Below are 24099 nucleotides of genomic sequence, written 5' to 3'. Positions count from 1 at the left end.
GATGCAGCTATTCCCTGGGATCTGATATGGGAATTTAGCTACGGGGTGGATGTTTCCTATATTTATAAGTCACTTTGAAAACTTTTCATAGTATTACATTTTATCACACTACAAACAATCTTTAGTGTATTTTATTTTGGTTTTGACATGAGAGACCAACATGATGCAGCACAATATTGTGAAATAGTATGAGAATAATAGCTGATTTTCAACTTTATGCCATAGCTTCTTACGTGTACGTCCAACAGCTCTGGCCAGAGAACCTTCTTCTATATTTGCTGTGTCCCCCACATGGGATGTGATGGAGCTGCCAGCAGGACTGCTTATGACTTTTCTCTTTACCCTTTTTCTTAGCTGCCAGAATTGTGAAGTACCTGACTAAAGCTTGTCAAGTCAACAGATTTCCACTGTTCCCAAGCTGTGGATCTCACCAGCTCCTCCAGAGTTACCTTTGATCTCTCTTGTCTGCTTCTCTGTTTTTGCTTTCCTTTCCTGGCTTGTTAGTTTAGTTGAACAGCTATGTCTTGGTAAGTATGAGCAGCTTCACGCTTCAACAAAATGTAGTTTTGTGGTGTTAGACATAACTATTAAATCTCAAAGCCCAGCTGCTGCAAAAGCCTTCTTTGGTTTTAACAAAAATCTGATAATGTGCATAATCAAAAGAGGATACTGAAACGCCATGAAACCCAGAGGTTTTAGTTAAAGAACTGTTTTTATTACAGCAAAGAAGCCAAACATTACAGACAAGAATAATAATAAACCATGAATATCGATGTCACACTTGGACTGCCCTTTCATCCAGACACCAGCTTTTTTCTCTGCTCTTCAGGGGGGAAAAAAAACTTTTTGTTCAATTATTTTCCCCTCAGTTTTCCAGTAACTGAGCAGTTAGGAGGGTTTATGTATTTTATATTGTTTCCAAAAATACCAATTAAAATAAAAGTCTGGATTAATGGTTGTCTTTAAAATTTCTATAACTCTTTTGGGTCAGATAATAAACCTGTAAAAAATGAAACAAAAATAAGGTTGATGTTCCATCAACTGAATAAACTTTTTTCAGTGTAAACTATAGCAGTTTTAAACACCACCTCTTGTGGAGTTTAATCTGCAAAAAAAGTACAACTGATGTTTTTTTTTTTTTTTTATCTACAACGGAACTAATATTCTTAAATGGAATCTACCATTATGGTCTCTACTGCTTATACAACAATAGAGCCCTTTAGAGTACTCATGATAGTTTACTTTTAATAAGAGGGTGGAACATCTGAATCTTTTATTTACAATAAAGTTTTATCTTTACTTCCTCAGTCTGGGCACTGACAGGCACATCTTGTATCAGGAAAGCCTGTAATGCCTCAAATGAAGCATTTTCGTATATTAAACACAATGAATGATGGTTCAAGGAACTGAACACATCCATCGTCCATAAGAACGCATTGAACAAAGCCCTGCTCGAGATCAATGTTAAAAATGCTTGTTTCGATGAAGAAATTTCAATGATTAGGCACAATAAATGTACACGTATTACAGCTCTGCATGTTTTGCCCACTAGGCCCGTTAACTTCACTCTGTCACTGTATACTCAGGGATAATGCTGAACAGGATATGTGGATGAAGATAAACAGCTTATCCCGACTAAGACGTTAAGAGGGGATAGGAGCCATTATCCAAAAATACTCTGCGTGTACAAATGCACTGATGTTCTACTGATCACGAACAGAAAAGTGGGCTTTAACACAAAAAAAAAGAAAAACAAAACAGTAACTTTACAGAGATTCTTAAAATGAAAACACAGACAATACTACTGGATTCCACCTAAATACTGAATACTACTTCTAAAGCTTTAATGTACAGCTTCAATCAGGGCTCCTTAAACTCTTCTTCACGGGTTCAAACTGAGCAAATGTGGCGAACCACTGCAGGCTCAACAAATCCAGCAAATACTCTCATGCTTCCACTTGAAGGAGCCCGTTTTGCATCTCCATAAGAGGTTTAAGAAGCGCTGGTGGTGGAGTAAACATGGAATGAAAAATGATTGTTCTTACAAGCAATGCAATAAACAAACAATAAATACAAACAATGTGCTTTATCCATATAGACATATTTACACAAAGTCTTTGGCTTATGAATAAACGTCAGCTACAAAATAATAATATTAAAAACAAAACGTGTTGACCACCAGTGCACAGAACAAATAAAGCCTGGGGTCAGTTCACTTCTAATTCATTCCAGGCCTTAAAAGGAAACAAAGCTCTAAATCTAAGTGTTTTCTGAAAGACAGTAAACTGATTTTGTAATTATCAAATTCTGCTTCAAAGGGTTTGTCGAGTGTTGTTCCGTTTGTGAACTGGATGAACTAAAAATGCAATGGGCCCAGCCCTAAAACAAACATAACCATGATGAAAAGTGGTCTATTTTACAATTTGGGGTACAAAAAATAGTTCAGCATTCATATTCAGTAGATTAGTATATGATACAGCAAGAAGTAAAACAGGAAAAAAATAAAGTTGTAAACTCGTATTAACACTAAGGTAATTGTCTTCATCTTTATTCTGTTGTCAAACTGTTTTGTGTAACCAATTTAAAATGAGAACAAAATTGCTCAAAGATCGTGATGTTAAACCTCAGAATTCACTATGACCTCACAATAACATGACAGCGCTTTAGATGGAAACAAAAACATCCAGAGAGTTTGGCCAGGTTGTAACATAAGGTTTCTTGTTTTGGTACAAAATTACTGACCGCAGATACTCAAACATCACCATGATGAGATGCTCAACACTGCTGAAACACTTGGAAATCAGCATGAAAATGGGAACATGGCGCCACTTTAACTTGCACTTTGACAAACGGTGTAGTTACAGCTTGCCAAAGGAAGGGAGACATCTACAGTTCACACTGGGTACTGCAGTTGTAACGACACAAAGCAACAACTTCATGGGAAAGGGGTTCGTAGTGAGAGGCTTGACATTTAAATTGGGGCCCAGAAACATACAGGAGCCCGCTGGCACTCAAAAAGCTGTACAATAAGCATAAAGAATTAAAAGCAGAAACATATCCTCTTCTGCTGCAGTCCTCGTCACCCCACTCTGACTTTAAAGTCTAAAGGTTTCCCTTTGCTTAACAACACTGTACAAAGAGCTGACTTTGATTGCACCATCTGTCGAGCCCAAAAAAATTGATGCTACAGAACATGGCAGAGGGGATTCAGGACCAGGCAAAGGATCAAACCCAACAAGAGAACAGAAGACCTTCACTTCCCTCTGATCTTCTTTGCTCTGCTTAAGATGACTCGATGAATTCAAGAGCCAGATCGTAACAGAACCGATATTGTTCCTGAAAGAGAAAGAAATATTCACTAAACTTACAATGCACAGAGGAACATGTTGTGTATCACAGCCCTCGGTAAAATAATGAAATGTAGTTTATTAAAACTTTACAGGGAGCATGATGATCATGTGCAATGACCAGGTAACTCTGACCAATTGACCATTTACTAGTTATTTATATACATTATTCTGTATTTCAGTGCTGTTCTCTTTTACTATTCATATTATATATACTGTATACCAACTGCACCTTCCTCATGTACACAACACCACATATAATTAATACACTTTTATTCCAGTATTCTCATTCCCTGCACTCTTGACAGTGTGGATATGTATGATTGTATGTGCATGTGTACCTGTACACCACATCCACCTCTGATAAATACATAATAACAACACTGTAAATAATAATTACTACTTCATCCTTTGCACTTTGCTCATTGCATTAATGTCTGCACTTTGCTCATTGCATTAATGTCTCAATTTGTCTGCTTGTTTACAGTGTGTTGATACGTGTTTTCTATACTATATATTTATTACTGTATTATTGTGTTATTGTATTACTGTATAAGTAAGCACATTGTGAGTATTGAACAACCCAGAGTCAAATTTCTTTTGTGTATGCATATACCAGGCAAATAAATGCTGTTTCTGATCATAAAGCACACACAGCAGTCTGGGAGTGAGAATCTACCTCCAAGTTGTAGAATTTTATAGGATTCAAACCCCACTCTACCTGTGACACTTTACAGTCACAGGTTGTTCATTGGTCCATTCCTTCTGTTTCATCAGCAATGTGTATATGCATGTGTGTGCATGTATAGCTATAATTGTTTGGTCCCCAATCTGGACAAACAACAAACATTGTGGGGACATTTTGCGTTGTGAGGAAATACCCTCACAATGTAAAATGGACAAAACCTGGGTTAGCTTTAGGTTTAAGGTCTGCATTGACTTAAGTAATTGCTAGGTGTAGGGTTAGTGTCACGATTAGACCATACAAAATTAATAGGAGTCAATGCAAAGTTCTCACAATAATAGTATGACTAAAATGTGTGTGTGCATTCGTTCGCACATGTGTGTGAGGTTCTTATTTAAAGGCAACTTACCGGAGTATCCACCATGTTGGGCTTACTGTTCCTCAGAGTCTTCACGGCGTGGAATACATCAACCACGTTTTGTCTCTTTGCCATCTCACACACAATGCTACTGGCACAAAATACTCCACTACGCCCACCTCCATTTCTACAAAGATACAAAAAATAGTTCAGACTGACCTCACAAAATGCACAAAGTATTTCAGCTACATTTCCATTGGACTTATTTTGGTGTAGACATCATGCACTGAAGACTACCTCTTTATAATGACAATTATTAAAAGAATGACTTGTCCAAGAAAAAGACAAATCTGATTATTTAAAGCTTTACACTTTATAGTGGACGTGTTTATGAGTGTTGCATTAAAAAAAAAAAAACATGAGAAAATGAGATTGGCTACACTGTTAACTTACAGGCAGTGAACAATGGTTCTTCCTTCTCCCTCCTCCCCCTCCCGCTGCCACTGGTCGACCTGAAGGATCAATTTTAGGAAGGAGCGCTTGGATGCTGGGACCTCTCTGTGTCCTGCCCAACCTAGGTACTGGAACTGACGAACCATTAGGTAGCCTTCCTGTGGCTGAAACATAGAGAAGACACTGGTAAAGAAAGTCCATATGCAGTCAGCAGCCTTAGCTGCGGGGATTTTTGCAAAACATATTGAGCCCAGTTGAGTGTACGAACCCTGGTGAGGTTGCAGACTCTGAAGAGTCTGCTAATGACATCACAGTCCATGGAGCAAGACATGCATTCGACCTGCACTGGACCGTAACGCAGCATGCCCTCTTCTGGCCAGTACTGAGGACAACCCTTTACATGAACATAGATGCAACATTTTTTTTATTAAAATTAGCAAATCCTTTGCAGACATAACCAATTATAAACTCCAGATTTTTCTAATACAGCTTTATACTCTGGCACACATTATAGCTTTCCCTAATGCAGAATTTCATTTAGAACTAAATACTCAGAAAAAGTAACGTACTTACTGCCACTAGTTAAAGCAGAAACTGTGTGTTCAACAGAGAAGGCCTTTAATGATGGTTAGTTAGACTGAACTAGTGACTGATCGGCAAGAAAGTGATTTAATGAAAATTAAGTTGCGAACCACACTGAATATTCAAAACCTTTGTGTTCTGTTGTTGGTACTGGACTAGCAAACTTTCAGCTCGGACTGCACCTTTATTCATAAGGTCTAATGCTATTTCACCCCTTGTGCTTGATTTTTAGAACTAACCCTACATATTTAAGAAGTAGGATGTCCCAGTTTTATTGCTTTTTAGCTCTTTTTTTAAATAGAGCAAATATTTTCACATATATGAATATTTTCACTGTAATCACTATGATGTCTAAAATTACTTTTGGTGTCATTCATAACTACACATAAGCATGAGGAAAAAATACATACAACACGCTGCAAAGTTCAAAATATATTTTCTATCAAATCAACCGTTATGTTGTTTATTTTAGGTTAGCTAACCTGTTTTGATGTACCCTGTCTGTCTGTTTATGTATTTATAATTTCCGAATCTTTTCAAAAAGAAAAAAAAAATAGGATCCCTTTGTTTGAATATTGCCACAATAGCAAAAACACATTTATTAGCAGAACGTTTAACCTCTAGCTGAATTAAACGGGACAGAGGGAGGGGCCTTGGCTGCCTTGGAAAATGGATTTAGTTTCCTCCTTTCTGCTAAATACTTTTTTTATTATTATTCATCAGGTATTTTATTTCTATTATTCCAATGTTTTCAGTGTTGTTGAACATGTTTAATTGCAGTTTGCTAAACATTTTTTTTTAATAAGTGAAATAAATAAATATAAAAAGCCATATTAAAAGGACTTACCTGAGCCAAGTCGATCTCATTAAGCATCACCAGACTGGTACATCCATAGTCATAAACTAGTCGCCAAAAGTCTTTAACTGTATTGGGCAAAGGATGCTGGGTAACGATGAATGCAGCAGGCTGCCGGTAGCTCTGCAGGCCAGAGACAAAAATACATGATTTGAGGAGCTTTTATTTCACAAAAACGAGACACAGCATTATTAGAGATCTGTCACTGAAATATCTCTATTGTTCTCTCTTTCACACAACAGCAGTGTATTGGCACAGATTGTGAGATAAAACAGAAGAAGCATAAGTAAAAGGGGACGATCTGGTCGGGTGATCATGCAGTGGGTTTTAACAGTGAAGCTTGGGAGCATGCAAACACATTTAGGCTAAAAAACACTATCTACATTTAAAAGGCTCAGATTTCTGTTCAGTTAATTCTGCAGGTAGACTTTAAAAAACGTCACATAGAAGGAATCTACAAAACGCCAGCTAGTTATGGTATAACAAACAATCAATTACTGTGTGATGAACTTACTGAACTGAAATTTAAATGAGCCCACATTATTCGGGATGAAAATGAGAGCTTACACATGGGAGAGAGGCGTGGATGACTTTGGTGAGTAAGAAATCATGATAATGATGAGATTCTAGTGTCACAATGAAATCTGTGAGTAAAACATGAGACTGGTCGCTGAACAACACTGAAGCCATGAAACAAATCCAGTATTGGAGATTTGAAGTCATTTCCCGTTACCTGGAACTCTTCTGACAGCTTGGTTAGAGAGAGGCCAGAGGTAAGTGACTAATTTTTAAATATAAACATCTGAAACTCAACTGAATCGCATTAGTTTTACACTGACTGCAGCATTTTGTCCTCCAACAGCTTTGCTGGAGAGAAGCCACATTTCTATCAAAAACATGTTTCAATTTCTTAAAGATAACAGAAACTATTGACATACCTACAACCCACCCCTTACTGTGTTTTTCGACCTCTCTAATGGGACTGACCAACTGAAAAGTATCAAGTAATATGATCTTATCCTTAAATTTCTGCATAATAAATGGTTTTGTTTTTCAGCTGATCATACATGGGAAACCGCAGCGTCAACTGTCGCCAGTGCAAGCAATGTTTGGGGTGGTGGCCAGAGAAGCTAGTGGTCAGTCTTTTAAGAACCTGGATTTGTCTCTAGCCTTCTGCTGCTAAAACCACAAACACAGCATCACACAAACAGGAAGGGGGAGTCTGTGTGTGTATATCTGTAGAAAATATATATACAACAGTTTCTGTTCTTAAATCCACTTGGTAATCTTTTAAAAGTATGTATCATTTTCAACAGCTAAGTGACTGCAGTTTGGGACAACGTATTAAGATTGTTTTTTTTTTTTTTTCAGAATTACTATTAATTGTGTTAAAAGCAACACATCTCTTCAGTTTTTTTTTTACACAAGAATTTCTTATGAAAAGAACACACCATGTCCCAAACTACTCCTGCTACATTAGTTGAAAACAACACAGCCTTCCTGTATTATATATGCATTTGATAAGGCATGAACTTACATCCATCAAAGCAGCATTGATATAATTGCTGCTTTCTCCGTCTATTGTGATGAGAAAGGGCAGGCATCTATCAGGAGGAAGGCCATCCATAAAGCGGTTCTTATCTTGGTTTCTAGGCAACAGTGCAATGCTGCAGTCTTCTGGCTGAGGCTGAGGAGTCACTGAATTTAATGTCTGGCAACAGAGAGAAAAAGATGAATTTAAACTTAGTTTACATTATTGAGATGCAGTTGCATTCAAGGTACAAGTACCGATGAAAAGGAAGTGTTTGTAAAAAAGTTTTTTATACAGAGCTTTTGACTATTAGATGTGCTCTGAACAAACAAATGGGAGTCAGTTTTCCATGTCTGTTGTTGGTTAACAAGATAAAAATTAAGGATCAATTCATCTTGGTACATGAACACTAACAACTTTATTGTCCTTTTCTAGAACATTCAAATCTTGTCATGTTACAAACACAAACGCCAATTTGTTTGCATTTTATGAGATAGCTCAACAGAAACTAGTGCCTAGTTGTAAAGTGGATGAAAAATAACAGTTTTAAAGATGTAAAAAAAAAAAAAAAAAAAAAAACTAAAACATGCATTTGTATTCACCCTCCAGGAGCAATACTGTTTAGATTCACTCTGTAAAGGAAAAGGGGCCTAAAATGTTTGTCCATTCTTTCCAAAATAGCTCAAGCTGAATCATATTGGATCTAGATTGTCTTTACACAGCCATATTCAAATCTTGTCACAGACTTTGACTGAGCCATGCTACCACATGAATTTGCTTCAATATGCACTGCAGCTCTAGCTGTATGTTTTAGTATTTCTCTGTTTTTAGCTCCATCTCTCTTTTCATTAATGTTGACAATCTTCCCTGTCCCTGCAAACGAACAACATCAAAAGCATGGTTTTCTGCCACATGTAGCTTTTTGCATCTCATCAGGCAGGAGCCCTCATTTATGATTGCTGTTTGCCCTACATGTCTTGTGAAAAGCTACTTATGGCTTTCTTTCAGCAACAGCTTTCTTCTTTCCATTTTTCATAAAAGCCCTGCCTTGGGTCTTCCTCCAGTCTAAAACATAATGGTTGACTGTAATTATGCTAAACATTTTTTCACAAACTCTGCTGTTTTTTCCAAACAACAAAGCAAGTAAAAAGCCAACACCTTCTGACTCCCAGCTCATCACATATTCACACTAGGTCAATAGGGCACATCAATGACACATTAAGATACATCTGATATTCTTTTAGTGACACATAACTGTCCCTTTTGTAGGTGAAAATGTATCATCAGATATCGTGTTACTGGTTCAGGTTTGGCATTTGGAGTTGCCTAACATCCAAGCTACGAATTTGAGAGTGTGGTGATTTAATATGAAATCTCAACTATTACCTTTTTAAGTCTTGTTGCTGTTTAGTCACCATGATTAAGATTAATGCAAAACTATGTAATTGTTAAGGATGTTTTTAGATGCAGAACATTTCCATGTGAAATGAAAAACAACAATAAACAGGTACGAAGGCCATTAAAAACAATCTGGCCCCTTAGCACGAAAATGATTGACCAAACTAAAGAGATGCATCAATTGTTTGATCAGCATCTCTACCTCCTAAACAAATTCAAACTTGTTTAAACCCACACTACAAAACTCAAAAAAACTACAATTGAAAGGAAAAAACAACCCATTTTACCTGGAACTCATCCTTCAGGTGGGACGAGTTGGTCTGGGAGTCGATGCGAATCAGCTCATAATATGCTGCTTTGAACTCACAGACTGATATTGCTGTCTCCCCACACAGACAAGCCTCTAGAATGGCATCATGGATGAATATATACTGCTCCTGTATATGATTTAAACCACAGAACATTATGACATTTAAAACATGTACGACCTGATAAATACTGCAAAAGTGAAACACCCAGACATATAACACAAAAAAGGTGAAAAGAAGGTGAAAGTGAGGATGAAGACGCTGTAAGTGACAGTGAAGACTGATGGAAAATGGATGAATGGATGAGATGAAATGAAATGATGTCGTGGCTTACTTTACTTTCGTATAACTCTGCAAAGAATGTTGTATATTTTAAACATTTTTAGCAATTAACAGATGCCCTTTTTGTATAAAGAGAGACAGTGAAAAGCTATGAGCATTCAAGGTAATAGTGTGTAAGACAGATCTGTTAAAGTGAAACAGGCTCATACTGAAGAAGTAAATCTTTTGTAGCAGTAAATCTTATATGTGAATTAAAAAAAATACTTTTTTCAGGCATCTTTTATTGATCTTCATGATTTTTACAGTAACCATACTTATGACCAAACTCTCTGTTCTAACTGTAATGAGGTGAGTTTTTATGAATGAATTCTAGATAACTACCTACAGCTTAGCCATCTGTACCATGCTGATAGCTGAGTCTGAACGTGACGATTTCCTTCTGTCTAATCTACGGAGAGGATGCGGATGGAGGATGGGTAATGCAGTCACCTCAGTCTGTACCATGTTGATCCTCCTGGAGCGGAGAGCTTTTACACAGTTGTAGATGTCGACGACTCCCTCTCTCTCTGCCATGTCCAGCATGATGTCAATCACTATGAAACAGCCCGTGCGCCCTGCTCCAGCACTGCAGAGAGGAGGAGGAAAGATGTGGATTTAAAATTGCAATATTTATATTCCTCTTTATCGCTGAGGTCTACAGGTCATTGTTCATTTCAATGCTAGACACATTTATTGGCACCCACTGTAAAAACATGTAAAGGAAACTCATTTTATAGCAGTAGTTGGGGTACGCCCTAGACAGCCCATCACACAGACACACTGGACAAAAACTATACCCACACACATATCTAAGAGCAATTTAGAGTAATCATTTGACCTAACAGTCATGTTTTTGGATTTTGGGAAGAAGCCGGAGTACCAGCAGAGAACCGTTAATGCACGGCTAGAAAATGTAAACTCCAGGCTGGGATTCAAACCCAAGCCCTTTTTGCTTCCAGCTAACTGAATTCAATTAAATGGAATTCATCCTTTATTTGACACCAAACCAACCAGGAGTATTTGTTCGCAAAAAAAACCCTTAATCTTAGTCTCATCTGACATAAACATAAAGTTTATGTCAGATGAGACTAAACCAGAGACTTTATGTCTATTTAAAGACATAAAGTTCTGGTTTAAGTCCATATAAAGTTCAGGCAAGGCAAGTTTATTTCCATGGCACTTTTCAGTAACTAGACAATTTACAAACTCAATATATTTATGTTTGTGATGGTAGGACTGGAAAGGCCCCTTCTGGCATCACTCTTAAACAACTGATATCATCTAATCATTGTTATAGAGAGCTTGTTACCCCAAGATGCCACTCTTTGCCTGCTGATTCTCTAACAATGAGGTTTAGATGTTTTCTTGTAGGTAATGTAGGTAAGAAGACCATCTTACAGGTCTTTCTGGTCTTATGTCTTTCTTTTAAAGCCTTACTCTTCTTCCCATAGACTTGTAAGACAGTTTGCTTCTCGCAATTCTCAGCCATTTCCAAAGTATACGGTGAGAGCAGTAGAGATTCAATGAACGACTGAAACCAAACCTTACTGGATACAAAAGCATTAGAAGTATCCATGCGCATAAAGAGGAAACTAGCAAGGAACGTGCACGCATACTGATGTGAGGTGACCGTGTCACAATGTTTGGCATGTGGGACCACCAATAAATAAGATGATCCCCCCAGAACTTAAAGCCTAAAGCATATTTTCCACTATACCTTTAATGTGGGATATTTTATGCCACTGAATAAAATACACTAAAACGTAATGATGGATCTTTCAAATAAATTCTAGTAAAGCTATGTTACTGCATGAAAAGATGCATTTACTTCCATACTTTTTACCATGGTTGCCAATAAGTGTGCCAATAAATCTGCATGAATATTCATACCTGCAGTGGACAACTATCGGCCCAGCCGACGGAGGGTTGGACATTTTGACTCTGCGAATGAAGGATAGTAGTCCGGTGGCGTGATATGGGACGCCGTGATCAGGCCAGCCTGTGAAGTGGAACTGCTTGACCTCTCGCACCTCATTGAAACCACGCTGAATGAAAACAAGTATTTTTGTTAGTATAAAGCATGCAAAAGAAACAAGAAATAGAACAGCCTGTTCAAGCATTTAACTTATAAACCAAATGTGTAGCTGCACTTCGTATTGAAAATAGATTAATTGTGTATGTAAACAGTAAGACCGCAATATTGTTGGCTTCTCAATGTTGAATGTGACGCAATATGGTCATATTTAGACAAATATTGATGTGATTTCAATAAAATGCAGATCAATTAGTGAAGATCATTAAGCATGAGGCTCAATTCAGAAGACTTTAGTTTAAAAAAAACAAACATTTTATTTCATTTTATATGACCTTCAGGGGCTGAAGTGCATATAGATTCAACTCAGTTGTTTGTAAATGTGTTAAAAAGTCTATTTTAGGTTCAAATTAGTTTCCAAAAAGCTAAATATACTACTTCCAATAAAGTTGGAATGAAATGCTTGTGACCAAGTGGTTTATTTATGAGAGTTCAAGCATTTTTCCTTTTTAAATTCTCTCTTCTAATGACATTAGTGTAAATTGCATCACAATAAAAAGAAAAAAGGTGTCTGATTCCACTGGACAACTGTAATTATATATATCAACATAGCAGAACATTTTAAAAAGTGTGATGGGGGAGGTAAAACATGACTTACCCTCTCCAGTGTAAATGTACGGACCACATATTCAGCCAGAGGTTCCACCTCCACAAAAGTCACCTTGAAGTCTCCATACACCTCAGCATCATCTGGCCAGTACTTATAGCACTTAACCTGGAAAAGACAACAAAGACAGCTATTGTCAAAGATATGTAATTTGCCCTAAATAGATTTGATTCTAGTGTTGAAAAGACATTTTTATTGTGTCAAAGATTGGTGAGTAAAGAACAAAGCGAAGCCTTTCGAAATAACTTAGGGTCACCACAGATGAGAAACAAAACAAAAGGAGCAATTTACCCTGCCGACCTCCACCAGATTGGTAACCATGACAATGCAAGCCGACTGCTCCTGCCACACCATCCTCCAGAAATCATAGACCGTCTCATGAACAGGACCTACACACAGACACAATATTCCATTAAAGATAAGTAACATGCTAACAAAATTAGCCATGTGAACAAAATTAATTGTAGAATGTATTCTAAATTGTTCATCTAGCTTACCTTGAGTAGCTATGTAGTGACTTGGTCTCTGATATCCCTGAAAACAAAACATCAGTGTTAGTATGATCTGTAAATTTATGGATTGTTTGTCACTTATCTTTGTTTCACCTGACTGGAAATGTTGAAAATGCAACAGTTTTTATGTCTTATAAAGACTTGTGCTTTGTTTTATCTTCAACTGCACACTATTTTGAGTATTTGTCTGTCTTTGTCCTGCACTCTTTCTTTGAGTTTTATTTCTCATTATTTATTTTTGAATGCTTATGTTTTTAAAGCACAAGGGACACATATCAGTCCAGTGAAAACTACAAACCAGGTTTTTCAGAAGACATCAAAAAAAATGTGGCTATGCACAAAGTTTGAGCATACATTGAGATATCCAGAATAATGGCAGGTGGGCAAGGCGAAGTGAAATTTTTCATGCAGCAGAGGCCCCAGCAACTCAGCGATGTGCATCACCACTTGATGCACATCAGGACAGTTGTATGCATGGGTGTGTAGGTGGGCTGGTGTGAAAAGGTTGAGGAGGGTGAATGAAATAATCTACAGTGATACTTACATCCCTGTACAGCCAAATCTACAGCCCAAGCCACAGGCAGAAAGAACAAGTGGAGGAAGGAAAGAAAGAAAGAAAGAAAGAAAGAAAGAAAGAAAGAAAGAAAGAAAGCACAACAATGTCAGTGAGTGTCAATCAGAAAAAAAAGAAAAGCTGCTTGGACATAATGGAAGACTGACCATAAACATGCAAAATAGTGATTGAAAAGTGAAAATTAGTCTGAGTAAAAAAGACACTGCAACAACTGGGTTAGCTGTATCAGCAAAGGTTGGTGAGTGTCTCTTCTATTCAAACTAATTTCAGCTTCATGTAAGTTATTGCATGCATTTAAATGATAGTAAATTATAATCCAGAAAAGCATGCTGTAAGCATTATACAAGCATGACATTGAAGAACATGCACATGTAGCAGCAAGAACTGAAAAAATAGAGGCAGAAGATGAAAATGATGGATACATGTCAACCATGCTACCGAGCAACAGTTAAATGGACCAGCAGATGATTGATAATTAATTACATATGGATGATAAAAGTTCATCTGTTTACACTTTGAGTATAATGTTTCTGAAACAGGTTTTCATGTTTTGATAAGTGAGGTATGAGAAACTTTGAGCATGTGGAGGCTAGCAGCATTTTGTTAGTTTTGGAAAGGTCAAACACTAAAACTTGAAAACACAAAACCTGGATTTGTCAAAGGTTTACAAAGCCAGGGATATCAACATCCACATCTAAATCTCACAAATTCACTCATTTGACTAGTTTTATTCTTCAATAAAATCACTAAAAATGACAAGTGTGATTTAATGATCAGTAAACTTTTTTGTAACAAGCTACAGCTCCTATCTAAAGTTACACCAATTCACATTTCTCAACTGTGCAACAATGAATAAAAATACAAAATCCAAATGATGACAAAATAGATTGTGGAACAGTGTGTGGGTAAAACAATATCAAAATAACTTTAATGCAGAAAAGGTGATTTAATGGATGTACTAATCTCCAAATAAGGCAGAAGAACGGACACAAAGGAACTGCATATGCGGGGTGATTTTGGCAATGCTGGATGCATAAAATGCTTTGATGGATGACTGATAGACGCAATAAAGGTATATAGGCCTGACATACGAGCGAGGGAGTGTGGTTTCGTTGGTTTCGTTGGGAGCCAATAGTAGCATTCGATGTGTTTCCACTTACATCGATGTAGTTGGCGTTGATGTAGTCGGAGGATGGGTCATCTTCTATGGGCTGGAGAATAACCCTTGAATGATCATCTAGAGAAAGATAACACAAAATGGCACTGCTTGAGTAAAATCAACTTTCAATTGATGTCTTTCAACAATAAAAATGACTAAATAGAGATAGTATGTTGTTACAGATTTGTAGTTTTTGTAAATTTGGTACCAGATTGTGGTTGAACCACTCTAGTGTAGTAAGACTAAGATGATTTTGGTTTTTCTCAGCTTTGCAAATGTAATATTTGTAATATTAATCTTTGCCTATTCTTTATTTTAATCTCACAAATTTGTAATATGTGTTCCCGAAGGCACAGAAATTAATATTGCATGCTTACAAGCTATAATGTTCCCGTAGCGATTTTTGGTGCGATTCTGCTCTTTCTTTGCCACATCCCAAGTTGCTGACTGGCCCTCAAAGAAGCTCTGTATAGGAAATAGCAAAAAAGAAAGGTTAGATGTTATAGATCCTTAAATATAATGCAAGTGGTTTTGCTTTCTTATAATGTCAATGTTCATGATTTCTATTGGAGCATAAAATTGTTTGCGCTTCTTGGACTGAGTAGTTAACAATATTACTTCATATTCCTCCTTGAAGCCATAGCTGTCTGAGGTTTTCATGAGGTTGATGTGCTGAAGAAGGTCAGCCACTCTGATGGCAGGGTGCAGCTGTCCTGTCTGATAAGGAGACTCGGTTCCTTCACAGTGATAGCGAGGAACATCCAGCAGCCGGCTGTTCTCTGCTGCAGAGGCGCTGTGGTTTTCATCTGCAAGAGGAGAGAAAGAGCCTAGAGAAGTTAGTGGAGGCTGGATTTTGATTAATCGAACATACAGCCTTCAAATCGGCCACACTGCGATTCCTAGAAACACTGGTTTATTATTCATTTGGAAGTAAAACAGATTATTTAAAGTTACTTTAAGGTTTTTACGTGTATCAGAAAAAGGAAAACGAAGAAGAAAAACAAACACTCATGTGGCAAAGGAAATGCATGGAATTAAATATTTAAAGTTGTTCTATTGAGTGCAACAATTTTCTCTGAAGTGACTGCAACAAAGCAACCAGTTTCTATTATCCAAGCAACAAACACAGCATGGCTCACTTCGTTCTCTTATTTACTCACCAGTGATTGGAACTACATGTAAATGCAGCATAAAAGAAAAAGAGCAACAGAGTGTATTTAGACTTTCTTAATCATTCAGACTAAATTCATATCTGTTTCCGAGAATTTCACAGATCTATGCACAATGAATGATACAGAAAAAAATAAACATGACAAAAAGAGGGAAAAATATAACATGCAAAATGAACCTGGTCAGGAGCGTTTACATGAGCAGGAAATAAACTGACATGTCCTTTAGATGGAACGCTACTACACTGCCACCAAGTGGAAATATCCTGAATTAGCCTTTTGGATAAACAACCCTAACATTAATTTTTACATCACTAGTCTTATTTGATTTCTAAAACTATAGATAAAAGGGAGAATACATAAATTTTTCCTTTACTTAAAAATTAACTTGAATAGCTGATTTATAGCTGAATAGCTGATTTCTGTCAGTAACATATTGTGTATTTATTTTCACGTTTTATTCAGTAGCTGCCAGTTTTTTTTTTTTTTTTTGTAAAGGTGAAAAACCGTAATGAATTAATAAGGGCTTTACAGGCTGTGTAATGGATTAGCAATATGTTCAAACACATTTGACTGATTTCATCTTCACCTCTGTTTATTAACTGACACAGTTTATTTCATCCACCTGATGCTTTTCTTTGCTCTGGGGACATGTTAGCTCATTACTGACTGTTGAAGGTTTGTTAAGTTCTCGTCAGGCGAGTTTACAGTACACTTGAGCTGACAGTGTGTCTTAATGTACAACTTCCTGCTACTTCATTCTCTGCTGTGAAGTGATTGGCCAAGACAGATTGAAACTGCGGCCTTCACTCCACATTAGAGGCGATGGACCAGTTAATTAACACAGTTTGGTGGCATTGTGGTAGTAGAGGCCTTAAGGTTATGTTAGAACTGCACATCATGTGGCAGTGTCAACGCTACACTTAAATAAGCATGTAGCAGTGCATCACCAGAGCTGGAGCAACACCCACATTGGCAAAAGATGCAGCTTTCATAATTTGAGACTTTTAGCCGGGGCACTGGCAACAAAACACCCCAGGGGGGTTGAATCTTTGGAAGGCACCCAGACTTCTACATTCATTAAGCAGAAGACGTTGTGACAAAGACGCAGGAGTATCACATATTTATTCTTTTGTAATTTTTCAATTGCATTGTGATTAAATTTTGTTATTTTTTGGATTCAAACTGGTCTTCTTAGTGGAAGTAAAATGATCTCCAAGAGAAATAGCTGGTGAATATCAATATCTCTCAGCAGGGAGCAGAAACCATGGTTGAAGCTGGAATGGATTGATCGTGATCACTTGATGATGGATGAAACATTTGGCTACTGGCCAAACACAAATTGGTGATAGGTGTCAAATCGCGTAAAAGATTCCCATACAGCTCTTTTAATCTTTGACATTTCATACTAACTTTGACAATTATGTTGTTTATATGACTGTTTAACATAAAGAAAGGTTAGTATAGCTGTAATTAACATTGTGGAAAAGATAAAATGAAATCAAAATACCAAGATTTCAAATAAATCGGTCAATTATGGGCAAAAAGATAAGCGCCCGATGTTTAAATATATTTAACATTTAGATGTAATGGAGAATTTAACCATGTCCAACAGATAAGTAATGTTGCACGGAGACACAAAGGCCAGAGCAACAAGCACGAGGGGTAGATGACAACAGCTGGGGCTTTCTAAAGGGTGAATGCTGGTGATAAATGGGACACATGTCCAATAACTCCAGAAGTCTCACCTAACACTGCAGTGGGAACCAGGGGATCGTTGGGCACTGAGGAAGGAAACAAGGTATGAAAGTAATTTAAAATGTCTGATTTTTTAAGGTCCATGAGGGCTAAATTGTTCTCTGTTTACTTAAACAGAAGTTTCTCTTATCTGCACATTTGGATTTATTTTCGAGTCGCCCAATGTTTAGTCACAGCGGATGATTTCAAAATATCACATATACCTCATATATCATTGAAAAGCACATTTCTTTCAGTAATTCAATAAAAATGAAACATATACATAACACACACAGAGTAATATGTATTTTAACAATGTTATTCTGTTGTTTTTGATGATTACGGCTCCCAGATAATAAGAAATCAAAATGTATATCTCAGAAAAGAGTTTAAATTTAGAAATGATGGTCACAAAGCCACAAAAGGTTATCCCTAAAGAAACTTGGTGTCCACAGTTTAAACTATTAAATTATATTAATGGAAAGTTGAGTGGAAGGAAAACATTGTGACAGAAAAATATGCAAAAGCCTCAGGGAAAACCACGATCTTGAGAGGATTGTGTAGTAAAGTCCTTTCAATGGTTTGGGGGATATACACGAGGTATGCACTGAGGCTGGGAATGTCAGAACTGTTTTATCTGGTCTACGGAGAAAGCACTCTTAATCCCGACTCCCAAGATCTTGATGCGTGATATCCTCTTCTGACACTGATCCACTGCGTTTTCAAAAGTCCACAGTACTCTACTTTATAGACAAGCTACTTTATTTTCCAGCCGGTTCTTGACACCTGTCAAGAATGCCAAAAGCTCCAACACCTGTTTTAATAACCATGATATCACTGGGCCTAACTGACCTAAACACCAAAGAGTATAGGGTAGGGTAAAGTGAAGACCACAGTAATGCCAACACAAGTTTCCTTCACACTTCAACAGCACTAATGGCTGATTGCCTCAGTGCTAAATGCATTTATGCATTAATTCATGCAATAGAAGACTCAACCAAGTACTCAGTGCATTTACTACATTACATGTACATACTTTTCATTAGGCTGGTATTTCAGTATTAAAAGTATTTTTATTGGTTTTATTTTTATTTATTTATGTAAAGAAATTTTATTTCATCTAATTTGCAGAAATAAATGCTTGATATATATTACTCTGCGTGCATTTCATCTACATAAAATACGGGTATCACATTGTGAGTTCAATTACTGAAAAAAGGGCTTTTTCATGATATTCTAACTTCCTGAGCTGTATATTTGTAAGATGTCATTTCCATCATGAGCCATTTTCGGGGCAATGAGAAAGTAGTTTTGCTTTTGTTTTGTTTTTTGTGTGAGGTTCTTGACATAATTTTAAATCATGAATAAGACTGTTAACGCTTAGAATGACAACTTTGTATGTTTATAGCTAGAAAAGAAATTAGATAGATAAGAACACTGAACCGTACCAAAGAAGACAGGGTGTATGTTTAAAAACCTACATCTGTTGTTGTAGTTGTGGGAGTCCATGAATGTCACAGCCATAGGGTCCTCTCCATGCAAAGTGCTCTGATCAGCATAGCTGCGATCCATTGCATTCACCATGTGTGTCATTTCCTGTCTTGTTGTTCCAATGGCATCCTTTCGTTTCTTAGCCAGTTTCCTGTTTGAACCACAAGAAAAAGACAGTCAAGCATTATAAACAAATAACAAAGCTGCAATGTATCTGCAGATCCCAGCCTCGAAAAGAGTGGCATAGCTTTATATTAAATGACTATAGAGAAGGTCCTAATTAGGCGAGGGGGGGGGGGGGGCAGCTGGGGGCTTGCCCAAGATGCAGAGTTTAGAGCAAATGCTAGGGAGAACTTGAGAAGAAAAGCGGGGAGCAGAACGAAGCAAGGGAGAAGAGAGGAAGCAACAAGCAAGGACAGTAGGAGTCATAAAAAAGGCAGAGAGAGGAGCACTGGGAAAGAGCCTCTTATGGAAACCATGGAAAATCCTCTATCCAACAAGTACCATTATGCAAATATGTTATCAAATTTGGTGTCATTAAGCTCCCTAATGAAAACTCAACATGATAACTCGGTTCTTCTTTTTCTAGTGGGTTTTAAGTAGTATCTGCTTTCTATGAATGATTCAAGTACAAACCAAGCCTTAAACATAAACTAGTTTAACTTGACAACAACGATCCAGTGAAAAAAACAGGACAACTGCAGTTTAAAGAAAACAATAAACCAACAAACACTAATTACTATATCAGTAAAAAGGATTGATTAGAGAAACATAGATATTATGTTTTTTAAATCCTATTTCTCCTTCTTTAGTCTCCAATTTTTATCGAGACTTTTTGCTCGTTTTCAAAACAAGAAGAATAAAAATAAAACACACTCTACCAAGAGCTTCAAATTAAAACACTAAGGCATCTTTCTCATAGTGTTGTATCATTAAAACAGGAGGGAAATTATCTTGAGGGACTTCATATGCTGAGCATGTCAGAGCATGCGGGACCCTTTCTGTATGTAGAACCATGCATGTATCAGTCAAAACAACAGCAAGACAAACAAACAAATGTCAGCTGTTCGTGTTGAAGTTGGGAATTCCCCACCAATATATATATATATATAAATATGTTGAGAACATCTATGAGTTAAAGCTATATGCCCCAACTTCTGACTATTAAATAATTTTTAAAAAAAATAATAAAAACCTGAAGAGCAATTTTAAGTAACCATATATGATGCAAATACAGCACTGCACAATGAATTCAAAATATTATAAACTTATGGCACATAAAATTATGTTTTTCTGTTTTTGTTTTCAGCCTCATTGTCAAACTTGGCAACCTAATACAGCAAAGAGGTTCTCTTAAAACTCACAGGTGACCAGTTTAAATGTTCATAATCAGTCAAAGTAATAACATCATATGCTCCAGAAGGTATCCCTCAGGAAAAACAAACAAAAAAATTACTTATAAAGATTAAAAAGTACATGTATACATTCGTATAACTGGGTAAGGCAGAACCAAACTAAAAGCAAAGTCCATTTACCATTATTCAACCAAGAAGCTGTTACATGTTTTGAAAAAAGAGCTTTTGTTCTTCAATGAGATCACAAAAATCCATTTGTGCGTGTTGTGATGCAATATACAGTTATTTCCCCCAGTAAACAAATAAAAAGCATGCAGTTCGTTTATATTTTACCTCTAGACCCCAACACACCAAGTCCACCTCTAAGATCACAAACAGACACTCAGGAAGTCAACAGAAGTAGAAGTTTTCATAATGACCAGGTTAAATCACATGTAAGTGAAAAGGTAGGAGAGAAAATATGTTAATATTGCGTAAACAATCCAGGAGGTGTGTTTTTAGTGAAAATAGTTGGCACCAGTTATTTATATTCACTGTGTATATATATGTCTACATTTTATTAACCAAAATATAAAAATGTATGTAATTTTAGAATGCTTAAAAAAATATTTATTAATTTTTACATTATAATAAAAAGAAAACTGTCGATTATATATTTTGGTTCAAACTAAATATAATTCTAAAGCACATATTACATTTCCTTTTTATTATTTTTTGTTTCTGATTAGATAATATGCAATCCAATAATAATAATAATATTAATAATAATAATACTGTTACTGTTTATGACATCCAGTGGTTCAGTGGGTTGTGAATAGACTTATATTAAAAATGTCAGTCTATGTCCTCTGGTTATATTGTCAGCAGATTAAATCCCCCCCAACAAATTACTGACTCTGGATCAATTTTAAATGCAGCAAGTGACGGGCAATGACAAGCAAAGAGCAAAGAACCCACAACAAAAGAAACAGAGCCATGAGAGCTACCGGCAAAGTCCAAATGTCCCGAAAAGGAAGCTAGTTTGCTAAAATCCAGTGGTAGGAGAGCAAGTGGAGAGGTTTTATTGTGATACCTGTGACTTGATGGGCGGATGGATGATCACATGACTACATGCACACAAAGAGCTACCAGTCACAAGTGCAGCATTCTTTTTTCAATTAACACTCTTAGGCCAGTGTTGTCCTGGTTTATCGCTGACTTTAAGCCTGCTTCGGAGCAACTTTGGAGCATGTAGAGGAAACCAGGGCCAAGGTCAATTCTCTGTCACTTCAGTCCTATTTATACATTCTGGCCTTTCTAATAATTCAACTTTCAGATAATAGTAATGTTTTGAAACCACCAACACAATTTCCTAAAAAAATTCAAAACAAACAAACAAAAAAATAAAAAAAATACCAAAAACTACTGAGATCCTGAAATGACTTGCATGAAAGTGAACTGACCCCCACCCTGGCAAGGCGTCAATGAGGATGGCTTTGGCTGGTTGGTTAGGTCATAGCTGACAATGTGTTTTATCTTGAAAAAAGTATACTGCATCTTTAAAAATAACAACAACTAGCCACTAAAAAAGTCGCCCAGTAATATAGCAGCAGCCTGGTGAGCTGGTCGTTGATTGGTTGTTTACTTACAGGTAATAAGAGTATGAATAGTAGGTCCTCCTGGGGTTGAGAGCCAATCAGAAAGCAAAAAAAACAAATGAGACACAAGGGAATATGCAAATTAGGACAATCCTGTCCTGTCTCAACCAGTGACAACAGAAACAGAAGAAAAAACCCTTCACTACTAAAACTGAATATTCATGCAACTGGGAGCGATTACAGCTATGGACCGTATTAATAAACGAACAGAAAAATAACAAAAACCTAAAACCAGGGTTAAGACCTATAAGAAGCTATTAAAACTCAAACAGCAACTACCAGAACAAAAACTCTCAATATCTACCTATCAACATGCAGCCTTTCGATTTTTAATTTATAAAAGTGAAATTCAAAAACAAGCATGCAAATCTCTAAGTTGTTCTATTTTTTACCGTGACTGGACTGGATAACTCTCGTACAATATTTTGCCTTAATCAACCAATGCCCTTTTTTTTACAATTGCAACTTGATAAATGTTCAGTCAAAGCTGATGCAAACCTATCCAATCAATAACAGCAGCTCGTTTCCTGTAAAACAAGCATGATGTCACTGCAATGTCATCATGTCCCACTATTTTAAAGATGCAGTATTGCTCAGTGTTGTAGTAAAGGTTTAATGGCAATGAACATTGATCTCCCCCGAAACCTTTATGATACAAAAACAAGCAAACAATGATTCCCCTCTACCCGTGAGATGAATATACAAATCACAAATCTATTCACGTTATCAAACATTTCCTAAAAGCACAGTGCTCAAACATTATTTGACAAATCTGTATCAGATCAAAATTACAAACTTTCAAATTAAATGTGAACAAAAGGATGCGTCTCTTTGTATTTCTTTCTTATCACAAGCAGATCACTGATTATTGTTATGAAGCTCCACGCGTCGAAATAAGTAGGAACACAATGAATGTAAGCTTAAAACTGGCCAAATAATTACATATTTTAACCGCATGTATTAAAAACATATATAAATGAACATAGTTGGCCCCAAGCATTAGCAATGTTGTCATTCTAAACTGAGCCCAAAAGCAGTTGCTACAGATTTAATGTCTAAGCATTTTTGTGTAAAAATAAAGAGTACCCCCCTTTAAGTAAAACCATGCTTCAACCATGCTTTCAAGCTCAACGCCTCTGGTTATCAGATGTAATTAGATTTTCAAACTGGAGCTGCTGCATGACAGCTGGCTCACATAAATTCATTAGGCAAATTAGAATAAGAATAAGGAGGTTGGAGTTGCAAGAGGAAAGTTCTCTAATGACGAGAGGTCATTATGCTCCATGTTTCAGTGTCTAATTGTTTTTGATTTCCTGAGTGAGATCATGATTAGCAATAATTGAGAGGATCTATTCCTGGATGCTCTGTAAGGATTCCTGAAAAATACTAGAGAGTGGATGACAGAGAGAACACTGAATGATCCCGCTCTGTGGATATAACCAATATTTCAAATGTTTGGTAGTGAACTGCGATGAACACAGCATTTTGATGAAAAGATCACAGGCTTATTTTTCTACAAAGCTTTGCATTTGCAGATGAATCCACATGACTAATAAAGATGGATGTACACTTTCATGCACACAGCAAATTGTGATGATTCTGAGAGTTTTGAGGTTAATTTAGGTGTTGGACGCATGTAGTCTTAACAATACTGTCTGCAAATTACCAACATTTTTGGTGAATCACATTTTTAAGTGCATACACGTGTCTTACTGGACGGATATGTTAAAAAACAAAGGATTTGTGGTGTTAATAGTTGTATGCATTGATAAGTTTACAACAATAAATCCTAGAAACTCTGAACTCTAGAAACTCTATAAAATGAAACATATTCTTTAAAATAATAAATAAAGTTATATAACCTCTATACAACAGTAATGCATATTAATAACAATAATAATAAGCTTGAAAAGGGGAAATAATCAAC

At 36.6% G+C, this 24099-nt stretch overlaps 1 protein-coding gene across 16 annotated transcripts in view; it reads right to left on the bottom strand.

Annotated features, from left to right (window-relative positions):
- Nucleotides 1–693: 693 nt before the first annotated feature.
- The window catches only part of ptprk (protein tyrosine phosphatase receptor type K), a 137557-nt gene continuing 114151 nt past the window's right edge, over nt 694–24099 (bottom strand). For 2 of the 16 annotated variants that reach the window (XM_036147261.1, XM_036147265.1), the window contains 21 exons: nt 22164–22193; nt 19171–19331; nt 17701–17736; nt 15944–15955; nt 15402–15589; nt 15161–15248; nt 14716–14861; nt 13595–13612; nt 13036–13072; nt 12830–12927; nt 12530–12646; nt 11730–11884; nt 10290–10425; nt 9498–9647; nt 7819–7992; nt 7015–7032; nt 6273–6404; nt 5112–5237; nt 4844–5007; nt 4442–4577; nt 694–3336 (listed from right to left, as the gene is read on the bottom strand). In XM_036147261.1, coding sequence (XP_036003154.1) covers nt 3283–3336; nt 4442–4577; nt 4844–5007; nt 5112–5237; nt 6273–6404; nt 7015–7032; nt 7819–7992; nt 9498–9647; nt 10290–10425; nt 11730–11884; nt 12530–12646; nt 12830–12927; nt 13036–13072; nt 13595–13612; nt 14716–14861; nt 15161–15248; nt 15402–15589; nt 15944–15955; nt 17701–17736; nt 19171–19331; nt 22164–22193 — 2176 coding nt within the window. In that variant the 3' untranslated portion in view covers nt 694–3282. The remainder of the gene's footprint in view (nt 3337–4441; nt 4578–4843; nt 5008–5111; nt 5238–6272; nt 6405–7014; nt 7033–7818; nt 7993–9497; nt 9648–10289; nt 10426–11729; nt 11885–12529; nt 12647–12829; nt 12928–13035; nt 13073–13594; nt 13613–14715; nt 14862–15160; nt 15249–15401; nt 15590–15943; nt 15956–17700; nt 17737–19170; nt 19332–22163; nt 22194–24099) is intronic. The other 14 variants (XM_036147262.1, XM_036147268.1, XM_036147263.1 and 11 more) reach the window with 14 other exon arrangements.

This window comes from Fundulus heteroclitus, chromosome 15 (assembly GCF_011125445.2).
Source record: "Fundulus heteroclitus isolate FHET01 chromosome 15, MU-UCD_Fhet_4.1, whole genome shotgun sequence".
NCBI classification, from domain to species: domain Eukaryota; kingdom Metazoa; phylum Chordata; class Actinopteri; order Cyprinodontiformes; family Fundulidae; genus Fundulus; species Fundulus heteroclitus.
This window is presented reverse-complemented; position numbering and strand designations above follow the sequence as displayed.